The sequence below is a fragment of the Centrocercus urophasianus genome, unplaced genomic scaffold (assembly GCF_019232065.1).
Source record: "Centrocercus urophasianus isolate 14NV4802_14NV808 unplaced genomic scaffold, USGS_Curo_1.0 seq_9, whole genome shotgun sequence".
Taxonomy (NCBI): domain Eukaryota; kingdom Metazoa; phylum Chordata; class Aves; order Galliformes; family Phasianidae; genus Centrocercus; species Centrocercus urophasianus.
The window spans coordinates 23,829,419-23,846,219 of record NW_024885532.1 but is presented as its reverse complement, the minus strand read 5'-3'; the positions used below and the strand labels follow the sequence as shown (position 1 = coordinate 23,846,219).

General features: G+C 45.6%; 2 protein-coding genes across 4 annotated transcripts; both read right to left on the bottom strand.

The window, feature by feature from the left end:
• Positions 1 to 472: 472 nt before the first annotated feature.
• KCNRG (potassium channel regulator) lies at positions 473 to 5,430 on the bottom strand. Its single transcript, XM_042839390.1, has 2 exons — positions 3,968 to 5,430; positions 473 to 2,067 (listed from the first exon to the last, which is right to left on the bottom strand). Exons 1-2 carry the CDS (start codon positions 4,543 to 4,545, stop codon positions 1,815 to 1,817), a joined length of 831 nt encoding a protein of 276 aa, XP_042695324.1. The 5' UTR covers positions 4,546 to 5,430; the 3' UTR covers positions 473 to 1,814.
• Positions 5,431 to 5,533: 103 nt separating this feature from the next.
• TRIM13 (tripartite motif containing 13) lies at positions 5,534 to 10,872 on the bottom strand. 3 transcript variants are annotated; one of them, XM_042839389.1, is made up of 4 exons: positions 10,818 to 10,872; positions 9,712 to 10,417; positions 8,607 to 8,740; positions 5,534 to 7,336 (listed from the first exon to the last, which is right to left on the bottom strand). In XM_042839389.1, exons 3-4 carry the CDS (start codon positions 8,622 to 8,624, stop codon positions 6,104 to 6,106), a joined length of 1,251 nt encoding a protein of 416 aa, XP_042695323.1. In that variant the 5' UTR covers positions 8,625 to 8,740; positions 9,712 to 10,417; positions 10,818 to 10,872; the 3' UTR covers positions 5,534 to 6,103. The 3 variants fall into 3 exon arrangements, with proteins under 3 accessions (XP_042695323.1, XP_042695321.1, XP_042695322.1); XM_042839387.1 differs by having other exon boundaries at positions 8,607 to 10,417; XM_042839388.1 differs by lacking the exon at positions 10,818 to 10,872 and adding an exon at positions 10,579 to 10,631 and having other exon boundaries at positions 8,607 to 10,417.
• Positions 10,873 to 16,801: the final 5,929 nt, after the last annotated feature.

The window sequence follows — 16,801 nt, the reverse complement described above, 5'->3', positions numbered from 1 at the left end:
AGGAGGTTCCCTCTGAACACCAGGAGCCCTTCTGTGCTGTGCAGTGATGGAGCACTGCCACAGGCTGCCCACAGGCCGTGGGGTCTCCTCCTTGGGGATCTCCCAGAGCTGCCTGGACGTGGCCCTGGGCACCCTGCTCTGGGTGTCCCTGCTGGGGCAGGGGATGGAGCAGAGGGACTCAGGGAGCCCAGACAGCCTCAGCTGTGCCGCAATCTGTGAAATGGTTGTATCAAATTTTCATTTTGCCAAAACCACAAAGCACGAGTAATGATGTAGGTTAAAACATATATATTTCTTTTTCCTTATTTTAAAAGAGTTCAAAAATGGCTGTTACAGCAGTGAAAATAAACTCACTGCTTCTGCAGTAGGTGAAATAGCCTAATTTTGTTAGTAAAAAGTCTAATGAAAGGCCTGTGCTCAAAGCATTAACATATTGGTTGACATTGACAAAAAAATCCAGTTTGAAGTGAAAGCGTGTTCCATAATATTTACTACACGTATGTAGCCTGCAAGCAGCTTAGGAGATGTCGTCCCACAATCACATTATTTTACCCCTGGAAAGCTCCAAACACCTGTGTCAAGCTAAAATGCTTTATGGTAGCATAGAGAAAATAAACATCTGATAGCAGCACCAGAAGTCTGAAATGATCCATTCCATTGCAAACGCTACAAACATGAAACAGAAGACTGATCCCCACCACCCATCACCATTCCTAAGTGCAGTAAAGAAATTCACTCTTTAAAGCTAAAGGAAAGCCAGATCTAATTATTCAGACAGGCTGATGTAGCATGTTTTCTCAACAAGAAACAAAATCAGATTCAAATAATGAATCCTTGACACTGCCATGATCTGCCTGTTAGGTAGGACAAAAGGTTCATCTATAAAGCCTCGATAACTCTCCCATACCTGAGATAATCCTGGCACTTTTACAAACCATTGTACAGGGTTAAAATTCCCAAAGCGACCTCTGCCAAGCCTCCTTCCTGAATACCTTTTCATTTAACAAGCACTAAGAGATACCTTGTGCTATTTTGTTTAAAATTTCACCAATTCTTCCATCTGAAGGACTGTTCATCACATTTTTGTTCTTACAGTTAAGGCTCTAAGAACTGACTGACTCTTTGTTTGCATCACAAGTATTTTCTGAGGACCTTTATCATTTAATTCTCAGCACTAATGAGCAGCTCAGTGTCTTCAGAGTGTGGTGAGAGGACAGAGGAGTATTTTGCAAGAGACAGTGGCACATTATTATTTCATGAACGCCAGCAGTGGCTTCACAAAGCCATGCTCTCGTGTCTCCAGTCCCACAGCAGCATAACTTGTGACCTTGCCATTACAGGAATTGGTGTTTCCAAAGCAGAAACAACCTCCAGTCTTTCAGGTTGACATTCCTCTTCCAGACACTTCTCCACACTGCTTCAGTCCTTTTTGCATGCATACAAAACTCCTTTGCATGTGATCACATTTGAAGAGCACAGAACATAGGAATAATTTTCTAGAAGGAGTGACTGATCTTCTGTGAGTCACAGAAGTTTTAGCCACAGAGAAAAACAAAAACTGCCCTTGAAAGTACTGCAATCTGGTCCACAAAAACAGCATTGAATCTGTGGTTCTTTTATTTAGAATTAAAGAGGGTGGAGCAGGGAAAGGCAGGAAAGCATTTATTTTTCCGCCTCCTTTTTTAACAAGTTGTTTGTTTGTTACTTCCCTCAATAGCCGCAGTTTCAAATGAGCAAACAAACAAACAAAAGAAAGGCCACTGGTGCTGACACACACCACCTCTTCCACCTTCACAGGAGTATAGGAAAATGCATTATTTCCCCTTCTGCACTTGGCTTCTCCTCGCCTGCACTGTCCCAGAGCTCTCTGGGTGTTGGTTTGCAGCAATGCTAAGGCTTACAGGCCTCTGTGTTCTTTCAAAACTGTAGCATTCCACTTTTTCGTCACTGGAAACTGTCCTGGTGCTTATGAGGCGAAATCCATCTTTGAGCAACGTGTCAATCAGCAGGCCTAGCACGTTAGTACCATTTATCAGCATTCTGTTGTCAGGTTTTATGGAAACGTACCTGAAAGAAGAAAAAAAAAGCAGTTACAGAACACTTCTAATACTTTTCTCAAAGGATGTAATCAAACAACAAAAATAATCAAACAAAACCAAGTGCTCGGATGGAGCACGCCAGCAGTTGGCTGCACACACCTACAGCCAACATGCTGGACCTCTTGCCCGCTTTGAGGACAACTTCACTCCTTCCCTCTTTGTAAGAGCAGCATTCCTCAGCTTGCCGTTTACAGACTGAGCAATAAGCCCTTTTCCTTCACCCCCACAACAAAATTTACTTAAACCAGCAGAGAGAACCCTGAATTAATTTCATTCAGTGCAAGAGAGGTGGATGGCATCCTCTGTGTAATATGTGACAACTTCCCACTTCACAATCCTTTCCTGTGATGGAAAGGACAGCAAGGCAATGTACATCCCAACAGCACCACTTCCCACTACACAGGATCTCTCGAGGAGCAGTGACATTTATTGCAGTCACCCCATACAGCAGCTCTGGTGGTAACAAGTAAGAAAATCATTTTCACATCACTTCAGGATTTTACTTGGTATCAAGTACAGTGTAAGAATCTACCCAGTTGAAGGAACAGAAGTGAGATAAAAGTACTGTTACAAAATACATAAGCTTAGGAGTGAAATTGTCCCACAGTTCACAGGGAAGTACACCAAACATTTACGGAAAGCACACAGAAAAGATGCCAGCACAAAGACTGAGCCAAGAGAAATTCAGCAGGCTACAGTGCCAAAGCTGGCTTGTTTCAGGGGGGTTCAGCATCAGGGGATGCTCTTCTACTGATATGCAAAGGAAAAGTCCTACAAAGTCAGAATTAAAAAAGGAAAGAATCAGGAATATTCCACTTAAGCAGTGGAATAGTAGCCATAACGTGCTCAGCCAACTGTCAGTCCAGTAAAATAATTTAAAATAGATAAAATTGAGGTTTGCCATATAAATAGATGTCCCTTCACAAATGCAAAGTAGTTCTCTCTCCCCTGTGCTTGCTTAGCTGAAGAGAGCTAAAAGGAAGATAGGCTCTATTGATTTTTTTTTTAAGACACAATCAAAGGACTGCTGTGTTAATTCAAATATTCAGAGAGAATAACCCTTTTGGAACTATTTCAATGAAATTTCCATGAAGTTCCAGATGTTCCAGCTGCCACAGAGGACAAATGAGGTTACATTTTCTTATACAGTAAGAATGTGTCCCCATACAATAGAGACATCCAGCAAGAGCTTGTTTTAAAAAATATAGGTTGCTATTGGAATATGATGCTGCTATCACAAAAATCATTGATTTATAGCGATCTCAATTAAACAAACTTTGCTCTGAGAAAACCCACTGTGTAACCCATAGTTAATAATACACCCCTTCTTCCTGGAATAAAAAGGCTGTACAAAAGCTCTCCAGTCCCTGAACTGCCATCTCAGTTCCTCTGGTGTTTTTGACCTGTTTAGCCACCCTTTATTTCCTCTTCTCAACATGAAAGTCTACAGGCCCGTAAGCTAGTGGATTTTAGCCTCCTCCTGTACCTCACTGCTTATTTATTTTGCTTTCTTTGCCTCATTTCATGCCATTTTTCGAGTTTTCTACGAGGTCACCGATGCTACGAAATTCTAAAGCCTTGCAGAGAGAGCACAGAAGAGAGACCCAACCAAACACAAAAACGAACATCAAGGACAGTGTTTCAGACAGTCAGGAACATTTTTAAGAACAACGTGACAGAAATCAAACAGGGTACTTCAGAGCTGGAAAACATAACATTAAGCTAGCAGAAAGAAGGAAACATTTTTTTCCTCTGACAATTGTCCAACAGTTTCTTCACAATGAGCTTGCAGAGTGTGCAGAGCGTATTCCATGAAGTAGAAGCCAGGAAGCTGTTTCTATCATGAGAAGTCACATTCTGGAGAGTACCTGGCCACAAACCGGTCACCAGCAGAGCAGTCGGTTCCACACTGAAAAACCATGTCGTGATGAGAAGGCCTTTCCAAAGGAAGTGGAATTAGTGGTTTCTGAGAAGGCAAAGGACTGCTCCAGCCCTGCCCTGGCAGCTGCCCCGTAAGCACAGTGATCTGCTCAGCCAGTGACTCCACGGTGCTACTGCAGGAACCGAAGATCCGGAAAAAGGCCTGCATCTCCTGGAGGAAAAAACGCACCTCCAAGATCTCCAGCCTCGGCTTCAGGAGGTGTTCCTGGCCCAGGAGCTCAGCCAGAGGGTACAGCTCATAGAATTCCGCTTCTCTGCGCAGCCTCTGGAAGTCTGAAAAATCAGCAGGCAGAGAGACCTGAAGAGTCCTCAAGAAGTCCATGATGTAACCGAACAAACCGGCATCTCTGTCCACAAAAAACTCTCCGTTCACCAGTTTAAACTCCGGGTCGTCACCACCCAACATGCGTGCTAACCTGGACTCGGGGAACCGCAGCAAGGTGCAGGGCCGGGTTACAAACCTCACACCTCCCACACTCACAGCAACCACCTCTCGACCGCTCATCGCTACCTCAGCTCCGCTCCGTATGTCTGTGACTTGATCTCTGCTACCCCACCGGCCATCTGGAGCGACGTGTGGGGCAGCAGCAGCGCTCCCAGGTAACAAAGATGCAAATACAATACTTTTGTTTGCAGGGCTTGGTTGCTTGGAAACTTTGTTTCTTGGAATTGAAGCTTGCAAGGACTACTGGAAGACAGCAAACTGATCATCACAATATATTAAATCACGATAGAGGCCAAGGAACGTCCCCGAAGTATGGCACCCATTTCTTTTCTTTCCTGGAAACGTGGACAGAATGCTTTTATTCTATATATTGCTGTTCATAGGACTACTGTAAGAAAAAGGGAGATGTACTTCAGGCCACATATTTCAGGATCATATGCTCTTAAAGAAGGGCACTTCAGCAAACTCAAGCTTACAGTTCACTTAAAGCCACTGTTATCCCACAAGCAAGCCAGTAACACCCATAAAACTCAATTCCCAGTACATTAAAAGATCATACCTATGTCTTCGATGTTAAAACACCACCAACATCGTTATTCCCAAGGCCCTACACACCATTCCAAGCAAATCATCCCATCTTTTTTCCTGCCTCTCAGAACTACAATCTGGATTGACACAGATGGAGAGAAACTGTTCCTCCTGCCATCTTTGCAGGCCTACAACACAAGCTGCCTTCTCACCACACTGACTGTCAGCATCGAAGCCACATCTTAAGGAAGCATGGCTTCAAAGAGACATGGATGAAACAAGACAACCCAGGCTAGAGAAGTAAACTGCAAAGTATAGAGAACCTTGCAGCTTGTTCTCTTATCAATATCAGTTGATTTCTTTTTACCTCTAGAATTTATTCGAGGTGTTTACCCTGAATTTGTTTTTGTAGTATAGAACATGTAAACAATAAGCAGTATCTACAGTAATCAGAACACACAGGAAAATTCAACTTGTGGTTTTACAAAAATATATAAAAACACATATACATACATATAGATATATTCACCTACGTACACACATACGTTTATTTTTCAGGGAATACAGGTAAAACCACCCTCAGGTAGAAAGGGATTCCAGACTGAACTCTACACTGTGTTTTGCAGTAGAAGGGCAATCTTAAACCCCTCAGATTACTGTACACTCTTCTCAATCACAGCTCTTCTTTTTGTTTCCAAACGACTTTCAAATTAAGAAAAAAAAAAAAAAAATCAACTATGCCCTATAGGAGTGCTTTTTATCAAAGAATATACAATTTCTTACTCCACAAGCATTTTGTCATTATAGTAAGTACACAGGCCCTAAATTTCAGTAAGGAAAATGATTTTAAATGAATATTCCATAATCACCACCACAACAGAAGTCCAGGAACATGTTTTTCAGAGCTCTGTTTCACCTTCAGTTTAGTAGTGCTCCAACTACACGAACATTACAGACATTCTGAAAACATTTCAAATCTCTGATTGCTTACAATGAAAGTCTTTAAAAAAAAAAAAAAATTAATTTTACAACGTTCTACGTTTTTTTTCCCCATCAAATCTCTTTCACTTCTTACATTTCAGTAAGGACTTCACAACAGTTTATACTTGCACACAAACTGTGCAACATTATCCAGTACAACCAACGTGTAGTTTTTACATTTCTCACTCAGAAGTGAGGCTCCATCAGTCATCTGTTCCCAATAAAAGACTGCATGATCAGCTATCTCCACCGTATCTGCCAGGTAGGACAAGCTAATGGTAAAGAACTGAGATTTCCAGCACTGGAAGTTGTCAACCACAGACTCCACAAAAGACATTCTGGTGACAGCAAGAATAAGCAAGCAGATGAGAGAGGCTACTATAAATCTGCGTGAAAAGACTGAGGGAATCTTCAATTTCAGGCTGTTGTTTTCCTGAGGTAAAGAAAGTTTGTCCACGTCAACCAATTTGATTCCATTCCACTGGCTGGTATCAAAGCTCTTCATTGTAGGGGTGATGTCCACACTGGAACAAGGTAAAGGGGTTTCTCTGAGCACCTTGATTTTTTCCCTGAACTCCTGCATCTGTTGCAGGAATACAATGGGTTCCGACACGTCTTTGAAGGCCTCTGCAATGTTAAAAGCCATCCGCTGCTCCTGCAGAATCGAGTTCAGTTTATTGATCTCCGGATCGTAGGCCTGCATCACTGCAAGCTTCATGGTCTCAAAGTCAGAGAGAATCTCGTTTCGCTTCTGCTCCAGCGTGTGCTGCAGTTTATCAAAGAATTCTTTCACCTTGTCAGAATCCTTGGTCAGCATCTGCAGAGCTTTCCGCTTACTGGTTTCCAAGGTATCCAGCCGAGAGAGCGCATCTCCACAACGCCACGTTTCAAAGCCCTGAAACAGGGTTTCAAAAGCCCGCTTCTCCTGGGAATAAGCTTCCTCGATGGAACAGAACATGTGCTTTGTATGGTCACCACGGGTGGCACAAACCCCACAGATGAGCTGCATGTCTGTCCGGCAAAAAATGTTCAGGGGTTGCCCGCTGTGCACTTTGCACACGGGCATTTTTGGAGTTATTTTGATTTTGTTGTACTTTTCCACGATACCCTTCAGGGAATAATTGACTTGTAAGCTGTTGACTCCAGTAACAGGAGTTTCCTTCCTGCACGTGGGACATTTGAAAGGGGATGGCCTCCACAGCACGTTCCGCACGTTTCCATCCAATATTCCCTCCAGACACTTTCTGCAGAAGTTGTGTGAGCAGGGCAGGACACGAGGATCATCAAACAGGCTACAGCAAATGGGACAGGTGAGATCTTCTTCTAGGAGCTCCATCATGTCCTGGGAAAGAGAACAAAGATGGTAACAGAACTTACAGGATGTGCTTCTCCTCTCCAGGAAACACACAAAAGCTGATCTCCATCAGAGGATCTATTTTTTTCTCAAGGATCCCAAAGGCAGAGCCCCTGATGGGCTGTGACAACCCAGCCCAGAATCAGATCTTCCCCAAAGGGATCAAGTTAGCTGTGGAATCTGGCCACCAGATGGCAGGCACAGGAACGGCCTGGGGTCCAGTCAGAACCATTTTCTCACTCTCAAATAGAAATACTGGAAAAGGGCTTGCCAAGCAAGGCTTTCCATGTCGAATGAAAATAGCTCATGTACTAGTAATTCAAGGCTTCCATCTTCCTGCACTGATGCAATATGCAGAAACATAACAGATAAAAACTTAAGGAGCTTTTCCTGCTCCCACCACATTTATAAATAACCAAGTGAATGTGTTACTGTTGAGCTGTTCAGCACACAACCAGCATAGTTCAAAGGACAGCTGCCCATAATTTTTGATAATTCAGAGCAAAATAAAACTGTTAACTACTTTTACTCATCCACCACCTCTATTTCCAGTTCTCACAGCACTAATGCCTCAGTAGTTTCCTCTTGTGGACAAGACCTACAGGAAAAGGATTTACCACACTCCTCAGTGCTGTAAAGTCTCAGTGGAGGGATGCATTCCTCCATCTTCCCAATGCCTCTAAGCCAAGTTCTCAGACACTCTGTCATTAGAGCAGGCTCTGAGAACACAAGTCACTAATAAACACCAAACAGGGCACCAGCTTGTATGAGCCAAAACTCTTACACACTTAGATTTGAGCTATAATTAAAAGGATGCTTCTCTTGTATAAACTCAATCCATATTATGCTATAAAGTATGTAATAAAATGCCTTTTATAAATTAAAAGATGTATCACAAGAAGAGCATCAAAGTAGTTCTATAACAAGCAAAGCATGAATGAATGAGCTCCTTTATCTAGTTCTGATGTTATTGCTATGGTTCCTCTAAGAAATACAAAATGGCAAAGAAAGAGAACCAAGAGAAGAGCTACAAGGAAAGACACATGCTGCATAGGACAAGACTAATAAAATACCACTGATCCTAGGAAAGCACAGGGAAGAATGGCAAGGCCAGTCCTGAGTTTCTTTCACAACTAGACAGATGCAGTCACAGCAAGACCTCACAGTTCCCATGCTTCTCCAGCACCAAGGAAGAGGGGAATTCCCCCCATTTGCCCGGATAAAGGAGTTTGAAAGAGTTGCCAACTTTTCTACTCACCCTGAGGACTAAGGTCATCAGGCAAAAGGCACCTGTTAGAGGTAGGGACAAATGCTGGAGAAATGGTCTAATTACTTCATTTGCCGCCTAAGGTTTCCTTTAAGGCCACAGATCTCATTCAGAAACTTCATTTTCTGTAAAAAGAAAGCAATTTTGAAACACCTCTCAGTGCTGGTACAAGCTAAGTTTCTCTCTTGCATTCTCTTTGTAATGGTAGAAAGAATGGGATGAAGGGAAGAGGGCGATCTTGCTCCTAACCTCCCAAGTACTCCTCCCTAGGAATGATTCTCTTTCCAGCCCCCATTCATAGCTTTTAACCATAGTGGCAGCACACAGATCAATTCTGCAGTTAAAATGACAGTTGTACACCTTTAATAACTGGAAATTCACCATGCAGAAAATATTTGTTCTGGTCCACTTCCTTTACCAGGAAGGATTTCTTTTCTTAGTTAGGGAACTTGAAAAGAAGCTTTTGTACAGCTGGCAGCAAGTAATGCAAAGCACTGCAGAAAACACTACACATTCTATCAAAACTTTAGGGCAAACACTGAAGACTTTCATGCTCCTAAAAAACAGTATATGCAAAAATGTTTTGTGATCCAAATAAAATCATCTTGGTGCATTCCAGGACCACTTATCCAATGAAAAAAAATATGCTTTATAAATGCAACCTAATTTCAAAACCACTGCATTACAAGATTAGGGTTTATAAAAAAAAGAAATGGGCAAATCAGCTTTCAGTTTTCCCCCTCTCTTTCTACAACAGTAGTCACACCAAACCAAATATATTGAAAACTTGAAAGACTGGTTGGGACAGCTGAATTCCTGCCTTCTTCAGGTTTATTTTAGAGAGGAAGCTGCCCGTGGACTAAAACATCCCTCTGAAATATCCCTTTGCACTACCAGCTCAGTATTTGTGTGACTATAGGTCAAAACCTTGATGGGACTCAGTAATCCTTACAGGCTCTTTCCAACTTGGGATATTCTAACTCCTCCACTTCCCCATTGGGATGTACTCCGTGTAACTTCTGATTTGGGTGCGAATGGCCCCAAATTCACCATTTGTAGTGTACAGACCAAAAGGCACTGAGGCTTACTCCTTCACCTGAACTACACAAACTCTCTGGGTACGACCACTGAAGATGTCCTCCATTAGAACGACCAACCTGCAGAGTTTCAACATTCAGAACTGCAAAACAAATCAAACCACAGAGGTAAAAACAAGCTACACTGTAGCTTTTTACTGCACTCCAAAGACAAATTCACCCAGGATGTGCCTCAGCACAGAACTCAAGTCTGTCAGCTAGCAGAAAGCAAAAGAGAATTACCAAGCTTCAAGCAAAACAGAAAGAGAGCTCTTGAGTTGCGAGTTTCCCACAATGACATCCAAGCACTGTAAATGAAACTTAACAGGCCGTGCTTCCCCAAGGAGCTGAACTAGTCAGGAGGGCTCTCATCCCTCTCCCTCTACATTGCCCCCTACTCCTCGTCTCCTCCTGTGACTGACCTCCCTGGTCTTCCTCGGGTCACTGTGCCCACACACTCAAAACACCTCAAAAGGCCTGGAGATAAAGGCAGGAGATGGGAGATGGGAGCTTCTCCTTCCAGCACCTCAACTGGGGGGAAGCACAACCCAACCAAGCACCAACACAAACCACACCGCACAACTGCCCTCCGGATCCAGCGGCTGTTCAGGCAGCTGGGGAAAGCGGCCACGCTTGGAACTGATTGTTTCACCGCCAAAGGTGGTTTTACTTCTGAGGAGCATCAGAAAGATCCAAAACGCACAGCTTCCAGAAAGCTGGAAAGGCCTGGAAAAAGAAAACAAGCACAGAACGAGGCTTACGGGGGAGGAGAGAAACAAGCTAAGGAGGATCGCCCCTTCCCGAACCACCCGGCTCAGAGCAGCGCCGACGGCCGCCCCGCGCCGCGCTGCAGCCGCACACAAAGGCTGCCCCCCGCCGCTACTCACCCTCCCGGGCCGCCAGGCGCCGCGCCCCCCCTGCGCGAAATGGCAGCGACGCCGCAGAAAATGGTCGCGGTTCGGGAGCGGCTGGGCCGGCGCTACCCGAGCCGCCCTGGCAGGAGAGGGGGCGGCAGCCGCCGGCGGACCGGGGGAGGCGGGGAGCGGGCGGCCGCGACCGCCCAACAGCGCGGCCCCCGCCCGCGGGCTGCTCGGGGCGGGCCTCGCCCCGTCCCGGTCGCTCTCACCTCAGCGCGGCGGCGGACGGCACCGAGGGCCGCCATTCCTGGCCGCGCCGCCGCACGCCCCTCCTCCTCGCTCCGCCGCTCGGGGCGGGCGGGCCGCGGGCACGGCGGGTGCTCGGCGGGCAGCGCTGGAGGAGAGCGGAGGGATGAGAGCCGCCCGCTCGCCTCACAGCCTGCCGGCGTAGCTGTGGTACTTTAATCCGTTCCTCGGATACGCAAAGTGTGCTCGAGATAGCCCAGCACTTGGGCGGTTATGTCTCGGGATGCCATTCAGAGAGACCTGGCACAGGCTCCAGCGGCGGGCTCAGGACAACCTCTTGAGGTTGAACAAAGCCAAGCCTTGCACCCGGGTTACTGCAGTCCCTGCTATCAGCGTGAGTTGGGGGTGTAAGGATGGAGTGCAGCCCTGCTGAAAAGGACCTGAGGGTACCGGCAGTGACAAGCTGGACATGAGCCAGCAGAGCCAGCAGTGTGCCCTCACAGCCCAGAAAGCCAACCCTATCCTGGGCTGCATCCAAAGCAGCATAGACAGCATGGTGAGGGAGTGATCCCAGCCTCTGCTCTGCAGTGTGAGACCACCTGCAGTACTGCATCCAGATGTGGAGTCCTCAGTGCAGGACAGACGTGGAGCTGTTGGAGCACATCCAAAGGAGGGCCACCAAAATGATCCAAGGGATGGAACACCTCTCCTACAAGGACAGGCTGAGAGAGCTGGGGCTGTTGAGCACAGAGAAGAGAAGGCTGTGAGGTGACCTGAGAGCAGCCTTTCAGTATCTAAAGGGGGCTGTAAGAAGGAAGGGGACAGACTCTTTAATGAGATCTTCTGTGACAGATCAGGGGACATAGTTTCAAACTAGAACAGAAGAGGTTTAGCCTGGTAATGAGGAAGAAGTTTTTTACAGTAAGGGTGGCGAGGCAGTGGCACAGGTTGCCCAAAGGGGTGATGGATGCCCCATCCCTGGAGGCACCCAATGTCAGGCTGGAGGGGCTCTGAGCACCTGATGGAGCTGTAGGTGTCCCTGTTCATTGCAGGCAGGTTGGACCACATGGCCTTTAAGGGTCTCTTCCAACTCAAAAGATTCTATGATTCTGTGTTTCCCAAGGTCTATGCTTTCCCAACAGCCATCTTTATATTAAGAATTTTACTGAACTAATTGTACTGAACTTCTCTTGAGTATTTTGGTTAAGGATATTGACAACAAGATGGCATTCTTGGCATTTTAGATTCCCCTCTCATTGTAAATTACATATTTCTCATACAACTTCTTTTCCTCATGTTCACTTCTTGAGTATAGATCATTGTGCATTAATTCTTTTGATTGAAATGAGCACATTTTCCTGTCCTAATCTTTTTTTCTTATAAACAAAGAAGGAGCTGCTTGGGCTTATGTGTGTAGACCAGCGTATCTCCTCTTTTATCTGGACCATCCAATAATTTTCTTGACCCACCTTGCTTCAACTTCCATCAGATCTGAAAGCTTACATCTCAAGACAAACACAGCAAACACAGTTTCTATTCCTATGCAGTCAGACAGGATTTCTGCATTTAATTTAATCATACCGTTATAATCACCAACACAACCAAATATATTTTTTTACTATTTCCACTTGAGTGATTATTACACAAACAAAACATGTGATAGGGCTGTGCACAACCAACTGTTTTGCACAAATGTAGCCCATCTTTAATCAGTACAGAATCATAGAATAGAATCATAGAATGACCTGAGTTGGGAGGGACCCACAACCATCATCATGTTCAACTCTTTGTAAACACTTTGCTGCTAATACAGGTTTTTCAATGGCACACTGCTAATGAGGTTGCATTCCCACATCTCAGAGTGCAGAGTGTTTTCCTGGAAAGCACCATCATAGGCCATTTGTTGAAGTTTCAGAGAAAAGTTCTGGCAGGTGAAAAAGAGCATTAGTAGATCTGTGGCAATATTTCCCTAACTGAAAACAGAACCAAGGAAATCTAAGCCTAAAGGGAAGTTTGAAGGGAAGTATTAGGATGAATGTCACTTCCCCTTGGGAGGGCTCAAAATCATAGAGTCATGGGATGCTTTGAGTTGGGCCCATTACAGAAGTCCAACCCATCTTTCACTAGATCAGGTTGTTCAGAGTCCAGTATGACTCTGAACACTTACAGTGACAGGGCATCCAGAGCTTCTCTAAGAACTTGTTCCAGTGCCTCACCACCCATGTTGTGAAGAATTTCTTCCTTATATCTGGTCTAGTTTGGGAGGAGTTAGAAAAACAGTGGCAACTACCAGCTTTACCAGACAAGCACCCTTATTTGTTACAAGAGAAGGGAGGCAGCAGTGCCTATTGCCATCTTTCAACTACAGATAGGACCTAAACCATGGTTCCTGTATTAAGCACAGCAAAAGGAAACTGTACATTGTGATTCAGCCAACGACCCGATGGAGCTCTGCTGCTTCTCACCTCTCTTGTACCGATTCTGCTACGCTTCACGGATGCCCTTCCAAGCTGAACTGCCCCACTTCACCTGCAGAATGCCATTCCCTTTTCTGTGCCTTGGTTAGTTTTCTGCTGATTCAACAAGCTAAACCATTTCAGTGCAAGATTAGACAACCACCAGACCTAACGTAAGAAGAGGGAGGAAAAGAGGGATGAGGTTTTCTCCTAACCATGGAAGCAAGCCATTAAACTGACACAAGCTGTATGGAACAGGTACTTCCATCCTGAGAGGTGGATTCGTGGGGAGTTAAGCCAACTGTGCTGCTGGCAAAGGAACAAGCTCCATCCTTTTCCCTTCCCTTAGTCATGCTTTCCTGATGCCTGCTCTCTGCTGGCTGTGACATCCACGTAGCCACATGTTAGCTTAGACCTTCTTGCCAACAGAGCCGAAAGCTAATCCAGTTTAAAAAAAAAAGTTTTCAGCGGGATCAATTTCCTCACCCAGCTGATCCCACAGCCTAACAGACACTGATGCCAGCATAAGGGAGCCAGAGAGGGCCCTGTCTCAGTGGCAGCCTGCACACGTGTCAACATAAAGCCGGAGTGCCCCCCTCAGCCATAATTTCCCAAATGCTTCTAGCCAGCTCTTGCCAAAGTCGCTGCCAAAAGTAACACAATCTTGCCCTTTGGCCACATCAGCTCCTCATCGTGGGCCCCAGCCACCCTCTGTGTTGTGCTGGAGAAGATATCTATCACAAAACTGATGGATAAAAGTAGCTGGAGGTCAAAGTAGCTCCTTTTATTTCCAGGTTTGCCTTCCCTGTCAGTAAGGCTTCTTGAAAGCCATGCTACTGAAGACGTGTCAGGCTGCAATTGTCTCCCACGGTGAAACACAGAGAATGAAGGGTTGAGGACGTTTGCCAGACTTACCCTTGACTCCAGGTCTAGTTTTCTTTTCCCTGGAGGAGGTTCAGGCTTCGCGTCCCGTTGCAGAGGTGTCAGAGCACACCCAGAGCACGTTCCAGCTTCGGGCTTGTTGAAGCACGCTGCTTTATTCGTATGAACATACCTCAGTTGGAGAGAGGCAACCTGAGATGTGCCATGAAGCTGCTGTCGGGACCTAATTGGAAATCAACCTGCCAGCGGTGCCAGTACAGCTCAGTAAGAAGACACTGTAAGACAGCATAAATAAACTATTCAAAGCAGCTCTGTGTATCAAACACCTTAACCATGTATGAACGTTGCACAGCTACGCTGCATCTGACTACACTTGTTTTTTGACAGATACATCTGGACTACATTAAACACTCCAAAAGAAGGATCAGAGAAAGCCATTTCTTATCATAGTTCCATTAAAACTACTTTTAATATGCATTGTAAAAATACCAGGCATTAAGAATCCATGAAGGATCAGCAGCAGCTGAAATGTTCGACTGTACTTTAGAGGTCTGAATTTCAGAGACCGCCTCGGTATTCTGCAAGGTCTCCAATTCCCGATTCGGCAGCACTGAAAAGTCCCATCGTTCTACAGGCAGAGCTTTGACCCTAACTAATACTCAGCACTTTGTCAGATTTCCCCATGAGGAGGAAAACTTGGTGATGAATTCAGTTATCTCCTCAGTGTAATCCTATTTATTTACAAAGAATGTACAGCCACGTCCCATTTCCTTGCACGCAGAGGAAGCAAATGGGAGGGAGCGTGCTGCAGCAGTCCAAGTTTGCTGCTCTAGCCAGGATGCTTGCCCAGAAGAAGCTGTCCCTTGGCTTTTTCTCAGGGCCATGCACCACTGCTTCTCCCACTGTCTGCTGGCTCTCGCCTGGTGTTTCCGCTCCCTGACATGCACGCAGGCAAACACAGCTGCAACCAATCTGGGCTCTTGCTGCCGCGTTCGCAAACCGTCCCCAGAGAAATCTGACTTTCCCCAAATTAGTGCTTGCTCATAGGAATTAGCTCATCTTAGTGCCTGGCTGTGCAGCCCTGTGCTGTGGGCAACGGTTTCTAGTTTTTCGCTCTCTTGTGCCGTTAAAGAACTTAATTGCTCCTTCCTGAATGAAGCCTGGCCAGCATGCCTGTCAGTTTTAATGAGGTTTGTGACTGCCTATAGATCAAAGCTCTGCTCCGGTGCGTTTTGCTTATATTGCATAAAAATGAAAGGAGAAGTGACCTCCAAAGTAAATAGAACAACGAGGAACGAAGTTAATTTTCATACACCATTTCTGCTGTGCCTTGGCAAGTGTCAGATTAACTGTGTAAAGCAGGAGACTTCCTACAGAACGTAAATCCTCCCAAGAACACATTATGATGAAGATCTGACGCGCACAAGCACAACCTGTTTTTCATCTGAGACCTTGTCTGTATCATCTTCCAAACCACAGGCCTGACCCTGCGAGTGCTTGCAGTAAACAGACCTTGATTTTCCAGTCCTGCGCTATCATTTACTTCTGTGCAAGCTGTGTGAGGAAGTTACTACACCCATTCCAGCGCATGTAATAACCTTTTTTTCCACTGGTTTTTACAGGTGGAAATGCCTCCTCCAAGCTTGTGGCAGCACAGCAGTGAGTACCAGTGTTTTTTTCCTAGCAGGGCTCTAGAGGCAATGAGGATTAAGAGGAATCATTTGGCTGAGACTTATTAGTCCTGTTGTATTACATGCTGTAACAACCGGTGATGCGTTACACAGTTCCCTTCTCTCCTGCAGATTCGATGACATCAGGGAACCTTGCTGAAACGTATTCATCTGCAGCCTGTGGACCTAGCTTGCAGGGCTCACGAGAGATAGTTGTGTTTTGTGAATGAGGCTCAGAGCAGAAGAACACGAGTCAGTGACTGCCCTCTTCTTTCAGCATGACCTCCAGATACTCCCACATTTGTGGAATGGATGGGACCCGTTCTAATTTTCTGTTCTTTCTCCTATTCTTCTAAGATGGTTCCCAGACAAATTGTCTCTCCTGCTACCGTTCAAGGAAAAGAAGATAAAACCCTATGAGCAACAAACTTGTTTAGGCGTGCGGAGCATAATTTTGCTTCCAGTGTGGGAGGACCCAAAATACTTGGCCTCCCCAGTGAAAGAAACACACACTCAGGAAAGGCAGATGCTGAATTAACCCTTCATTACCATCGCCAGTTGGAGCCCAGATCTCTATTTCCTTGGGGCAGCCGTTTGCACAGCATAAACATTTTGTGCAGCCCCGCTGTTCTAAACAGGCTGAAGGAGAAAAATATTCAGATCTGGTACCATCCTGCTGGAATTTCTCATCTCCTCCCCCACAAAAGGCATATGAAAAAGCTCCACGCATTACCAGCTGCTTTCCTTGCTCTGGCCTGACCCACGCTGTATGCTGTTGGTTTTCTCAGCTGTGTGGCTTTACCCACATACCCCACTGTGACACCGAGCTGTCACCAGCACTGGGGGACACTGGTGGAACCAGGTTTCCAGCTAAGGAAGCAATGGAGAGGAAAGCACCCCCAAAAGCCCTGCTGCCCTGTGACCCAGCAGGCATGGTGATGCTGCTTTGGTGCGGCAAGACCTGCTTATTTCCCCAGTGGTCATATGGGGAAAAAAACA

Bases quoted from the DNA above. Each gene is read 5' to 3' on its own strand.
- KCNRG (XM_042839390.1), bottom strand. From the start codon at position 4,545: ATGAGCGGTCGAGAGGTGGTTGCTGTGAGTGTGGGAGGTGTGAGGTTT. The intron at 2,068-3,967 runs GTACTCTCCAGA...TTCTTCTTTCAG, and splicing joins GGTGACCGGTTTGTGGCCAG to GTACGTTTCCATAAAACCTG.